This window comes from Centroberyx affinis, unplaced genomic scaffold (genome assembly GCF_046629955.1).
Source record: "Centroberyx affinis isolate AG114_WGS23_722 - 3 ecotype Tasmania unplaced genomic scaffold, CSIRO-AGI_Caff_v1 ptg003931l_1, whole genome shotgun sequence".
NCBI classification, from domain to species: Eukaryota; Metazoa; Chordata; class Actinopteri; order Beryciformes; family Berycidae; genus Centroberyx; species Centroberyx affinis.
Window position 1 is genome coordinate 123,187 of NW_027281761.1, and position 13,415 is coordinate 136,601.

The window sequence follows — 13,415 nt, forward strand, 5'->3', positions numbered from 1 at the left end:
CCCCTCTTTCTCTCCTCACCTCTCTATGTTTCTGATTTCTGCCAAGTTTGTTGGTTATATAACCTGTAAATGAGAAGGTCAGCACCCAGCAGTCATCGCTATGGATACTTGGCACGGACACGCACTCAAACACATACATACGCACACACACACACGCGCGCACACGCACACACACACACACACACACACACACACACACATATACACCTTGGCTGGTCTGGCTTGTAGCAGCATGTGATAGTGCATGTGTCAGAAGTAGGGCAGCGGCAGCAGTATTACCTAACTCACCCAGAAAAGACATCTGGGGAGTTTAAGCAGCCCTCTCACTGATTACTTCCTGTACACACACACACACACACACACAACTGCACAGATCGAAAAAGCCCACAACACTCACACTCTGGACACACACACACACACAAGCAGAAAGTCATATACGCACCAACAAAAACACACACACACACACACACACACACACATGCGTACATGCCAGGACTGTAACTATGGAGCTGAGAATTCCTTCAAATGCTCAGACAATTGAATAATCACATAAAAAATGCTTCAGTGCTTTACACGATGCAGCTGTAGTCCACGTAACTAAACATCTGTATATTTGTCCCATTGCCTTTGTGAAGCCGAAATCCCTGCTGCACTGTAAATGAGCTGGAGTGCATCATGAATACAGAGCAGAGGCATGGAAGAGGGTTCAAGTCTGCCTGCTGAAGTCCAGCCACTGATTACAAGGAAGGAAGTCTTGTGAGACCGTTTTGATTTATTATCAGTTTATCAACAGTTTGAAAGCCTAATCCCAAAACTTTTATATCTTTTGTTGTGTTCTGCTTGAATACAGTTCATCTCTTTGCTGTTTTTTTCAGTCATTTGTCCACAGTGGGTTTCACTGTCTGACCAAGGAACAATGTCAAAAATCACAACATTGTCAAAAGTCTCTCATCACAAAATATTTGGACAGTCTAATGTTGATACTCAACTTCCTAGCAAGTGACTTTAACACGTCACAAAAGAATCCATTGAGTTTCAGGTGATACTCATAATTGTGTGAAATGTGTCTATAGATATTCATAGTCTGGGCTATAGGGCTATTCTTAGGGTTAGGGTTAATGTTAGAAATAGGGTCAGGTTAGGCTTGGGGTTAGGTTTAAAATGGGTTAGTCTAAGGTTAGGTTTACATACTGTAGTCTCTAGGCAAGTAACACTTCAACATCTTCAACATCTACTTTTTGTCACCTGACAGTTAAGTATCAACATGGGTCTATCCAGATAAAGTGTTACCAATATACTTTTTGTCTTTATTAACAGTTAGGAATAAGGTTAAAGTTATATTTATTATTACCAACGTAATACTGTTTTATTGCTACTAAGTCCCGGCATGTACGCATGTGTGTGTATGTGTTTTTGATTGTGCATATGGGCGACTTTCTGTGTATGTGTGTTTGTGTTTGTGTTTGTGTGTGTGTGTGTGCATCCTAATGATGATTGACATTTTGAACTCATCGCTTTGTGAGCTGACTGACAGTATCAGATCACTCCTCCTGTTTGTCTTGCTACTCCACCTTGCACCCAGCTTGGGCTTGTTGCCACCTTAGGGACACCGCAGCACGTCAGAGACACTCCTACATTCCCCTACATGTTATGATTTCCCATTCATTGAGGTCATGGGATTCCTCGGCCTCTCCTGAACAAACCCTCCTGTCAATCCAACTGTCCCACATTTCGAGAATGTGGAATCAAAGCAACTCCTAGACAGATATTCTAGTTTTTAAAGCGTTCTGTGTGGATTTTGTAAACATACTAGTGGTGAAACCGCCTTTCTCCAGATTACTAATAATGTGATGAATGCTCCACCTAAACACAACTGACTATTCTTTCATTTACAGATGGAGGAACTCCGGGTTTCGATCTCTGGGACTTTCCTGAACTGGTTCTCGTGTTACCTTTCATTTACATTTTAGGCATTTAGCTGAGAGAAACATTTGATGAGTGAGTAGTTAAAGTGTCACTTAACTTTAAGGTTAATCCCAGCTGTTGCTGGGATTGAACCTGAGACCTTCCAGCTACAGACACAGAAAATCTTCCCTCTCCATTTGTGATTGTTGCATTTCAAATAAGACAAAAATAACTAAATTAATCAGATGCTTCTTGGACTAAATGAGGGTTTTGAGTTGTTGGAGTTAATTTTCCAAATGTGTTTTATACCTCAGGTCAGTACAGTCTGAACTAATTCTGTGAAACTATTTAAATTATTCTACTGAAGCTTTTTTAGGGGGAAAGACACTAGGAGAAAATCAGGTTTCCTCAAACCACTGCAGCTGCTGTTAAAAGCCAGGAACTGTACTGGAAAGAAATAGAAGAAATATTATCATTACAAATACATTCTCATGGCATAAAATAAGTAAAATAAATCCAAGTTCAGGCATTCATGTGGGTTTGGAAGTTAAAAAGCCTTTATTAGGAGAAGGCTAAGACATTCAAAAACATGAAAATTGCACATCCAAAGGCTTTGTAACTTTCAAACCCACATAAGTGCCTGGACTGGGATTTTCATATGCATGAGAACATATTATGTCATAATATTCCCTTTCTCTTTCCACTATATAAGTTTTACAGATAGATGAGACACAAAAACAGAAAGTGTGATCTCATTTGTTCTTTACTGCACATTTTATGTACAAGACAAACTCTCAAAGGCAATACAAAATAAAACAAAATGCATAAAACATATATAGTTACTGTGAGACAGAGAGACAGATTTAATAGAGAAACGGATGAGAAACTTGCTTTTCCTTTAGTGATGCAGTGTGTCCTGCAGAAAACTCACCTCCAAGTTACCAATAAGTATTTTGATTTATTTTTTCATTTACATTTTTGGTTGTAATAATAATATCTGTAGAAAATGTTTCATGACACTGGGACCAACCCTACAATATGCATTGTAAAATATCAGAAATACATGGGAGTCAATGTGAATCCAGCTTTTCTTAATTCTTGAATAGTTCTTGGAGATAAAAGGCTTTCTGCAGGACACTGACAAATATTCTGCAGTTTTCCTCAAAATATCCCAAAAAAGGAAATTAAAAATATAATTTATATTGACAATCTGACACCTGTTGGACACACTCACTTGGCTAACACAGCTGACATCATTAGTTTAGTGTGTGTTGAGCATGTTACAAGAGATATAAAAGTGAAACAACACATCGACCTGTTTGTCTAAACAACATGATACACAGGCAACATTTTGAGGAAATGAAGATAAGTGATTTCACCGCAAATCATGACCAACTGCATTTTTTCTCCACCAGTTTTCTTCCTTATGGTCTATTATATTTGCCACTTTGACGCTGCTGCAATATTATCCACCTTCCTCAAAAAGTTACCATGTGACCCTGTCTCTTTCCCCCTCATTCTAAAACAGACTCAGTGTGAATAATGCATCCTCTTTATAAAATAACGCCTCCTTCCTTCCTTTCTTCCCTGAAATGGTCACTAATCTCATGTGGAATCTGTGGTGCGTTAGAGAAACAATAGCGTAGTCTCTCATCCAGGCACATTGTAAAGTACTGGGACTCTTGGATCCACCTCAAGAAAGTCCACAAGCATTTTGGGTCCAGGTCCTGTAGTTTAGGAAACACTGATTGAGATTTATGAGTTCAAAGAATGGAGAATATAAGGAAGGAAAGAAGGAAGGAGGTGAACTGGGCCTGTGTTCAGCGGTGTGATTGGAGGGTTAGGTACCAATCCGAAGCCTGACGCCAGGACAGGAACCAGGAAGTAGAAAACAACAGATATATATACTCTGGGTGTGCAAATGCATTCTGGTCCATCAGCTGATTCTTGGCCCGCTTGGGCACCACTCCAGCCCAGTCAGATCTGACCCTCTTAGGCCTTTGTAGACTTCAACCCGTCACTGGACGATCTGCGGCATCTCGCTCCAGGCTTTGGCCTTCTTCTTGGCCAGCGCCATCCAGGGGGGCTCGTCCTGCGGCGAGGCCGGGGGAGGGGAGCCTGGCGTGGGCAGGCCTCGCTGGGACGGCTGGGCGGGGGGTCTCTGGACGGGGGGCGCCGAGGAGCTCTGGGGCGTCTTGGAAGAAGGTGCGGGATGAGGCGGGGGAGGTTTGGAGACAGACGGGGGGCCGGTGCAAGAGGGGGGTCTCTGGGGAACGGGTACCGGAGTCGGGGGGGAGAGGGCTCTCTGGGGCGAGGGTTTCGGGGCGACGGGGCAGGGGAGCGACTGGGGCTTCGGAGGCTGGGGTGGCACTGGAGTTGGAGGAGAGAAAGACCTCCTGGCTTCCTTTTCCACAGGCGCTGCAGGCTTGGCGAGCTCCAATGGATTCACTGTGGGTGGATGGAAAAAGACACACACACACACACACACACACACACAAAACAGCATATTAGAGCGAATAACAGTCATATTACACAACAGCATAATTCATTGGTATCAGTGGAGCCTGTCTTGTGGAATAAGTGTCTAATGTTGCAGAACAAGGATATTCCTCTCATTAACTGATCCTTCTAATATTGTTTGCATTTTTGACCAATTACTTTTAGAAATTAAAAACCGGCTCATCCTTTAAAAAATAATTGAGATATGATAATGATTGTGATATTCATCATTCCTTACAGACAAGCATCAATGCAGCCTGCAGCCATCACAGAAAACATTGTTAAATTGTGGAGTGAAAGGTCAATTCAGGTATTTGTTAGGCCGGTGCAAGTATTGTGTTGCAGTAGCAGCAGTTCTCCACATGAGGGCAGCAGTTGATCAGTCAAAACACTAGAAGCAACAAGTTGGAGCCAAACAATTACAGCAGTGAATTTCATGGGGCCTATGGTCATTAAACTTTAAGTAAGAAGAAACAAAGAAAGAAAGAAAGTAAGAAGAAACAAAACACACTGAGGTTTCTGAGGTGAACTCTGCAAGTGGAATTTCCTCAAGAATTCCAATAACCTGCATGTGTGCGTGTGCGTGTGTGTGTGTGTGTGTGTGCGTGTGTGTGTGTGTGTGCTCTGACCTTTGCCTGTGGATTCGGGTGTTTTGCTGTGCTCCCTGCAGGCAGCTGAGCTGACGTACAGCGGCAGGGAAGACTTCCTCTCCGGCTCCTCCTGACGACAAATACAGACAGAGTCACTTCTCTAGATCCTAGACACAGCCTGTTTTCTACAATAAGCATTGGCTGAAAATGCGTGGAAACACATGGAAGCAGGAAAAACACAGTAGCAGGGTAACAGTTGTCCCACAAAAGTACAGTCCCATCTGAAACATATATTTTAGACTGTTGGAAAACTAAACCTAAACATCTAATTTGTGTTTTTGTTGGCCTGCCATCATGTTATCTATGTTAACTTCAACATATTGGCCTGTAACTAGCAAAATTGGCCATGTGTATCTCTGACATGGTGTTCAAATCTAGGTTACAGAGCTATGATATGCCTAGCTTTAATTTAAAAACATAAAATATCTTATTAGACTATGATAAACCAGTACTAGATGGTGCTTTTTCTCTTGATTTGTTAGATGATCATAGTAACACATTGTGACTTTTACAATATGGGAAAAAGTTGACTCAGAGAGACCAATGCAAATAAAATACATGCAGTTAAGTTGCTAAAGCAGAGTTTTTACAGCAGTGTAACAAATAAAACCCAAACTGAACATTAGGTCATTCTGCTTATGTTCTCAGTTTATATTCTGCTTGGCCTCTTATAGGGAGTGGACGCCCATGTTACTGCGGTCTGTCGACTTCAGAGGAGAATTCATCATGGTCAGCGTCAAATTTAACATCATCCACAGACTCAGACACACAATGCTTTATTCAGTGTGACCTCACAGGTTTTCTGCTCTTGCTGGGAATTTGTGTCTGCACAAAAGTAGGGAGTACCACACAGACATATTCAGACACACACACACTACCTTCTTGACAGTAGTCTCGTCCAGTGAGTTGTCTTTGTAGATCTTCTGTTTCTGTCTGGCCACAGAGATCCAGCTGGGGGAATCAGATCCAGAAGCACCACGACCTGCTGCTGGGTCTGAAACACAGTACACATGGTGTTACAGTGGTGGTTGGTGGGGATCTCTCAGCATGCGAGAACCTGGTGTGTGTGTTTGTTTGTGTGTGTATACATACCTGGGGTGCGCTTGGTTTTCACTCCACTGTCTCCTTGTAGCTCTGGTTTCCTAGGAAGGGCGGGCTTGTTGCTGATTGGCTGACTTATGGAAGGCTTAACACTGATTGGCTGTGGTGGGTCAACCTTGCTGCCGGTTGGTTGGGCTGGCGGCTCGGGGGCGGGCTGAATGAGAGTAAATGAAATAATTGATAAATAAAAACTTCACAGTCCCTAATGGTGAATATTCCGCATAAAATAAAAAGTGAAACTTCAAAACACGAGACATCCAATCAGCAAGACAATAAGAACAGTAAGAACAAAGTCAGGGTCGTAACCTCTGTGTTTTCCTCCTCGGAGCCGTAGCGGTGCAGAACTGCCGTCTTCCTCAGCCGAACTCCAAACGGGTTTTCTGGGTTCCCCTCCACTAGAACAGGGCTCTCTGGAGAGGGGAGGGCGGGAGAAGTTGTCACACTGGTCTGTGGTTCAACTTTTATAAAGTCAAACTGGGGTTTTGTTAAGTTTAGTTTAACTCAAACAACAAGTTAACCTCATTTGACTTAGATTTGATTGACTTTTCAATGACTTTCAAGGTCTGGTTTTGTAAAAATCAAGGACTCAAATGTGGCATCTTTTGGGGTAAGAAAGACAAATCATTGAGGCCAAATCAAGAAATCCTGGTGAAATCCTTCATTTAAAAATCTCCATCACAAAGTTTTCATGACTATCATTAACCAATGATCACATAAAGCGTCCTTACCTTCTCCGGTTGCTGCAGTCGAGGTCTGGGCCTTTGCAGTGATACTTCCTGCACTCCTAGGTCTGCCGGGGCTCAACACCACTTCGGCCTTGACCGAGCTCGCCGGCTCTGCTTTCGCTAACGGCTCTTTCTTCGCCTCCACCTCCACCTCCGCCTCCACACCTCCAGAGGAAGTCGAAGAGGAAACGGAGGAGGCGCAGGGCGGTGGGGAGGAGGGAGAAGCGGGAGCAACAGGCTCTTTGGGGCTCTCACCTCCTGTAGAGAGCGACCGCTGCCAGGCGGGGGCAATGGTGAACCGGACTTTGCTCGGATCTGAACCGCCGGACGGCTGCAGGACCGCTTCTTCTGTGGCGGCGGCAGGAGGATTAGAAGCTGGCTGAGCTTCCTCTTCTTCTGCGGTGGCTGCTGCATTAGAGGACTCTTTTCCTAGCTCTTCTTCTTCCATGGCATCTGCTGGTTCTTCACCTGCGGGCGACTGCCTTCCCGTATCTTGCTCTGCGGTCACTGCGGCAGGAGAAGATGACTCGTTGACTTCTTCGCTGGTATCTGCTCCACTGAGGGACTGTTGGAGTGGAGACGTGGCTTTCTCCGAACTGGGAGAGACTAGATTTATATGGAGAGTGGTAGTAGTGCTGGGTGTAGTGGGAATGCTGGTCTCACTGTCATCCTGTGTTTGAGTCTCAGAAAAGCCCTTTGACTCCGGAAGAGAGAGAGAAGAAGGCCTAAAGGAGACAGCGACTTGTTCTTTGACTGTTTGATCTTGTTGGCCTACGTCTCTTTGGTCTTCCTCTGGGTGGTTCATGTCCAGATCGGATATCTCTATACCCACTTGTTCCTCGTCTACTTGGACTATTTCCACCGCTTCTTGATCACCGTCCTTTTGGTCCGCATCTGGTTGGTTTCCTTCAAAGTCTTCCTCTTGGTCCGATTTTTTGCCGATCTCTACGCCTTCCTCTGGTCTCTCTTCTCCATCGTCCCTCTCATCTACAGAGCTTTGGCTAAAAGCTGCTTGGCCCTCCGGTGTGTTCGTGAAGATTCGGTCACACGGCTCAGCAGGGATCTGGTCTTGGTCTGCGCATTCTGGGGTGAAGACTTGGTCCTCTCCAAGCATGGCATCAAGCCCTTCATCTGCCTCCTGCACTGGCACGTCAGTTCCAACCATTCCACCTGTTGCATCAAGAACCGTAATCTCTCCTACGTCATCGTCTTCCTCCTCTTCCACTGCCTCCTCCGCCTCCTCTACTCTCTCTTTCTCCTCCCTCTTCTCCTCCTCCTCTTCTCTCTTCTCCCGCCCCTCCTCCTCCACCTCCGGCTCCTTCTCCAGCTCTATAGCCTCCTCCTCTCCCTCGCTCTCTCCTTCTTCTCCTTCCTCCTCCTCCTCCTCCTCCTCCTGTTTGGCACTCTTGCTCACAGGCAGATCATTTTCGTCGTCTTTGGCGCAGCATTCAGGTTTGACCTCCTGTACCTCATCTTTCTCTCCCTCCTCTTCTTGCTGGAAGAGAAGAGGAGAAAGGAGATTTGAAATGTGTAGACACAGTGCTTCGCACATAAAAACGAAGATTAATTATTTAATTATCCTTAAAACTACTGCAATTATGAATAAACAATACATACACCATGTTGTCTGAATCGTTCCACCACTACTTCTTCTTCTTCTTCTTCTTCTTCTTCCTCCTTATCCTCTTCTTCTACATTTTCATCTTCCTCTTCTTTTTCAACAGCTGGACAGGAAGAGGCGGTCCCACTTCGAGGGACAACTTCCTCTTCCTGGGTGGGTTGACCCAAGAGGGGGGGCAAGGAGCCAGAGGGAGGGGCCTGATGACTGACAGGCTCATCCACCTCTGCCTCTTCCTCCTTCACCTCCTCCCCTTCTTCAATCTCCCCCTCTCCTGTGTCCTTCTCTTCCACCTCCCTTGCATCCTCCACCTCTGCCTCGCTCTCCTTTGCCCCCTCCTCCTCCTCGCCCTTCATCTCCAGGACAACGCTGTCAGTGTCCAGGCCCAGTGAGTGAGAGGTGAGCGGAGTCTTCAAGGAGCTCAGCACCTCCTGTAGGAAGGAACTCTCCTCCTCTCCGTCCTCCCCTCCAATGTTACTCAGGACGCCGTCTTCTTCTTCTTCTGCTCCCAGTGCAAAGTCAGTTTCAACCCCGTTCTCTTCCATTCCATAGGCGATGCCTGAAGGGTCCAGCAGATACTCTCTCTGGCCAGCAGGGGGCTCTGGAGTGGACCTAGGAGCAAAAAAAGACGGGTCAAACAGCTAGGAGCAGAAAACAAGGAAGACAAGTCCAACTGCTAGGAAGAGAAAACTAGGAGGGGACAGACGGGAGATGTGTTGCCACTTAACACATTAATGCATATAATTGTGCTGAAAAATTACACAATATAAGTTAAAAAGGGGACAAAACAGCCTGTGCTCATGTCAACACAACACCTAACACAGCTCAACATTAAGTGCTCCTCCAGTGGATCACCTCTGTCTGCCCAGAGACGAGGCTCTAGAGCTGGGCTTGGAGGAGGCCAGGGGCTGGGCGTCTGGGCCTTCCTCCTCAGAGACACATCGCTCCAGAGGAGAGGAAGCCTCCGGGCCGTGAGAAACATCCTGTCCTGCTTCCAACTCATCCTCTCCCTCCTCCTCCTCCTCCTCCTCCTCCTTATCTCTCAACAGGGATTGTTTGGAATGCTGCGGTCCGTCTGCCTCCTCCTCCTCGTCCTCCTCCTCACCTTCCTCCTCCTTTGGTTTCAGCTGATCACCGCTCACTTCTGGAACACAGAGAGGCAAAAAGCGTGTCAGAGCTTGGCATGACAAGACGTAATGGCAAGGCACTGAGTCTTGAAGTGAAAAGGAAAATACGGTAGAGTAGAATACAGTAGAGTAAGACAGAGTGCTGACCTCCCGTCTCCTGCTCCTCGCTCTCCTCTGAAGCTTCAGGTATGGAAGTGCTCAGCCTCTCCTCCACCACAGAGTCCCCTTCTGTACTGAAGTCCAACCTCTACATGGATAGAAGACAGGGTTCAAATCAAAGCTCTGAACCCATTCTGTGTGTTCGTGATGGTGTGAAAGAAATAGATTTGATAAAATTTTAATGATCCTCGTGGGGAAATTGAATCGTTGGAGCAGCGACCTTCCATTGTCCTCATGAGGATAGCAGTACAAGAATGTGTGTGTGTGTATACGAGTGTCTTACACTGGCAGGCTTCCTCTTGGTGCAGGCTTTGTGTCTGAGGCCCATCTTGTGTTTGGCAGCGGAGTTATCCAGGCAGCCGAAGGGGCTGGCCGCCTGACTGAAGTCACCTGGAACCGCCACCAGGGGGCTCACCGCTCTGCTGGAGGCAGCACAGGACAACTGGGAGACAGACAAGCACAGAGAAGGAGAGAGTCATGAGTGAATTTCACCTAAGAAAATTAGTATGTACCTAAGATTATGACAAACCAGTAATATTCATTTCAGACCGAACATACAAGTGGATTTTGCATCATACAAACAAACAACATGAGTGCAACCAACTAGTCACTTTAATGTCAGTCATATTTGGTGTAGCTGTACTTATCAAAAGGGGAAAAATCTGCCTTAAAGCAGAATTCACATGATCTGGGATGTTCAATACATGTGAATAAAGTTGAACGCCTAATCCAAAGAAGCAAGACTCAAATCTGCGATGCAATCAAGAGACACTTTCTGGGGGAGCTCCATTGACAAAAACTGGGACTTGTGCACCCATGTCCTGGGGAAATTGTATCCGCATGTCATTGTATCCACACAGTCTGTCCCCCATTCATTGCCAATGGAACGGCTCCAGATGAAGCTGGAGACGTCACAGACTCTTCTGTGCTCTCTGTCTCGTTCCCAGCCAAAGATCATGGGAGAGAGAGCGGCACGTTGTTTATGTTAAAAGGTGGATTTTCACTTCGACAGCTAAGGAAATGGGGCTAGAACAGGGGGGAGACAGAGAGAGAGAGAGAGAGAGCGAGAGGGGGAGAGAGGGTCCAGCTGTATAAACACAAGCAGTTCTTATCTGCTGTCCCACCTCTCGCTCTGTCATCACCAGAGAAATATCCCTCCTTCTGCTCTGTCTGTCTCTCTCTCCTTAACTCTCTTCCTCCCTCTCTCTTCCTCCTTCTCTCTTTCTTTCTCCTTCCCTGACACAGATTTACACTTAGATTTGGTTTCAGGATGGAAGAGAGGAGTTATTGCTCTTCCCATCCATCCATCTATCCATGACAACAAACTAAAAAGAGTCCAGCTGATTCACAATTTCCCCTTGCAACACACACTTGGACCGCCTTGAAGGAGTACAATGACTTTTTTTTTTTTGGTAACTAAGCTCTTTGATCCACTTCCCATTGTGTGACTTTGTGTGTCCAGTATATTTATTTAGTTCACTACATTGCATGCTAACACTTTAGTACTTTAGTACACTGTCTAGTGGCTGGTAAAAAGTAGCTTTGCATCATTTACCAAACAAATCTGTGTATTCATTTAAACTAGGACAATATCCAGACACTCCCACACATGCATACACACACACACACACACACAGACACACACACACACAGTGGGACTCATACCTGGACTGACAGAACATTTGCCGTTTGAAGGAACGGCATTTAAAAACTCCAATATGATCACAGTTCTTCCTTGTTACATCTAGTTTAATTTATGGAGTTTTCTGGTCTGCGTGTATGTGTGTGTGTGCCTGTGTGTGTGTGTGTGTGTGTCGGGCCTTGACAGATTCAGAGTGCTGTAACTACAAGCAGACAGACATACTGACTGCCAGCAAAACCAATGGAATGTACTCTGCTGAGCACACAAACACACACGCACACACACACACACACACACACGCATATACAGTAGGTCAGTGGAATGACATGTGCACCGTTATGGCCAGAGAGAGGGAGAGAGATTGATAAAGAGAGCGAGAGAAAAGCGAGATACAGAGAAAGAGGTCAAGCAACAGACTTCCTTTTAAGGTTTGAAGAGCAGCTTCAGGGTTGGTTACGGCCACACCCACACCCACACACACACACACACACACACACACACACACAGCCTGAGGACCAGCTGCAGGCATCACACAGCACATGACAACTATTTACTGTGCTACAAATGTGTGTGTTTGTGAGTATACTGTATGTAACGGAGCTGGAGAAGATAGTTAATGAAAGAAAGACAGACAGAAAGAAAGATATAAATTGACTGAAATGGATTCGCATGATGCACCAGGAAGTATCCCTTCTATCCATTTTTATTCTATGGGAAGAACAGAAGTGTGTTGCTTTGCAGGCACGCTGATAAATAGACACTGCATAATGATGCCACAGTGATGGTGAATATAAATCTGTCTCCTCAATTCGAAGAATGTGTTTTACTGAGAAAATCCACTGTAGAACAGAATTAAAATGTTATTCCTCTCATCTTGGGCATTTCAATCAATATTTGTGAACCCGAACAACTCTTTCCCAAAGCCAGAAATCGAAGAACAAAGCTCTAAACTAGATGTGGTCCAATGGCAAAACCTGGAGTGACACACTGACAGTGCCCAGGGTGATTTTACACTGATATGGGCACATTGTGAGGCTCAGATCTATTAGCGCTACAGTGCAATGAAGCTCATTTAGGACATAAAAGCTCAAACGACCATGCTGCGACTCCATAATGTGATTGTAACTCAGAAGTCACCGCCGTCCTCCTGGGCCGCATTCCAGCGTGTGGAATGCACTTTAAAAAGGGATAATTCAGGTTTTTGTATGCGTGTCTTTGTAGTCGGCCGTTTGTGGTCCTTTTCATTTGGGGAAAGGAATGGCCAAAACCCTTCTGAAATTGCTAAAACGGCACTATCATTAAATGCTCATTTCTCATACTTTGCTGAGTGCGCTTTCAGCCCACAGTGAGGTTAAAGGAACGGTTGAGGTTTTGGAGAAACCTGTCTTATCACGAATTGGCCTTTCTGTCCATGGGAAAAGTACTTATTTCAGGGCTTTGTTGTGACAGGCAGCGTTGTTAGCAGGCAGATTGGCAATTTGTTAGCAATTCACATGCTGAAAACCCATCTCCGAATAAGAAAGCACACCAGACAGGCTGCTTAAAACAAGACCTACGCGATTAAGTAAAGTCGATTTGATTGAGTCTTTTCTCAATAAGTCATACTTGAGGTGATTAACAGCATTAAAGGGGCATTAAGTAATCGATGACATTTACTGACCTCTATTGGTGACTTGTAGGAATTACACATACAGCAGGTCAGGAGAACGACACGTACGTCATAACAATTAGATGATACAGAGAGAGAGAGAGAGAGAGAGAGAGAGAGAGAGAGAGAGAGAGAGAGAGAGAGAGAGAGAGAGAGAGAGAGAGAGAGAGAGAGAGAGAGAGAGAAAGAAAGAACATGAGAAAGACAGAATGAGAACCAGAGAGAGAACAAGAAATGGGGAAAGACAGAGATTGATGCAAACTGAGAGAAAGAGCATAAGACACAGACAGAGGACAAGCAGCCATGAAGAAGAATGAAGGGCTGTTATGGAGGACTAAAGA

At 45.3% G+C, this 13,415-nt stretch overlaps 1 protein-coding gene across 3 annotated transcripts in view; it reads right to left on the minus strand.

Moving 5' to 3' along the window:
• Positions 1–2,285: 2,285 nt before the first annotated feature.
• Positions 2,286–13,415, minus strand: part of LOC139663146 (capping protein-inhibiting regulator of actin dynamics) — a 35,615-nt gene continuing 24,485 nt past the window's right edge. For all 3 annotated transcript variants that reach the window (XM_071541697.1, XM_071541698.1, XM_071541696.1), the window contains exons 8-17: positions 10,068–10,226; positions 9,773–9,872; positions 9,354–9,642; positions 8,498–9,110; positions 6,884–8,375; positions 6,462–6,565; positions 6,147–6,309; positions 5,933–6,048; positions 5,034–5,124; positions 2,286–4,353 (exon numbers count right to left, since the gene is read on the minus strand). In XM_071541697.1, the coding sequence (XP_071397798.1) occupies positions 3,923–4,353; positions 5,034–5,124; positions 5,933–6,048; positions 6,147–6,309; positions 6,462–6,565; positions 6,884–8,375; positions 8,498–9,110; positions 9,354–9,642; positions 9,773–9,872; positions 10,068–10,226 (3,558 nt within the window). In that variant the 3' untranslated portion in view covers positions 2,286–3,922. The remainder of the gene's footprint in view (positions 4,354–5,033; positions 5,125–5,932; positions 6,049–6,146; positions 6,310–6,461; positions 6,566–6,883; positions 8,376–8,497; positions 9,111–9,353; positions 9,643–9,772; positions 9,873–10,067; positions 10,227–13,415) is intronic.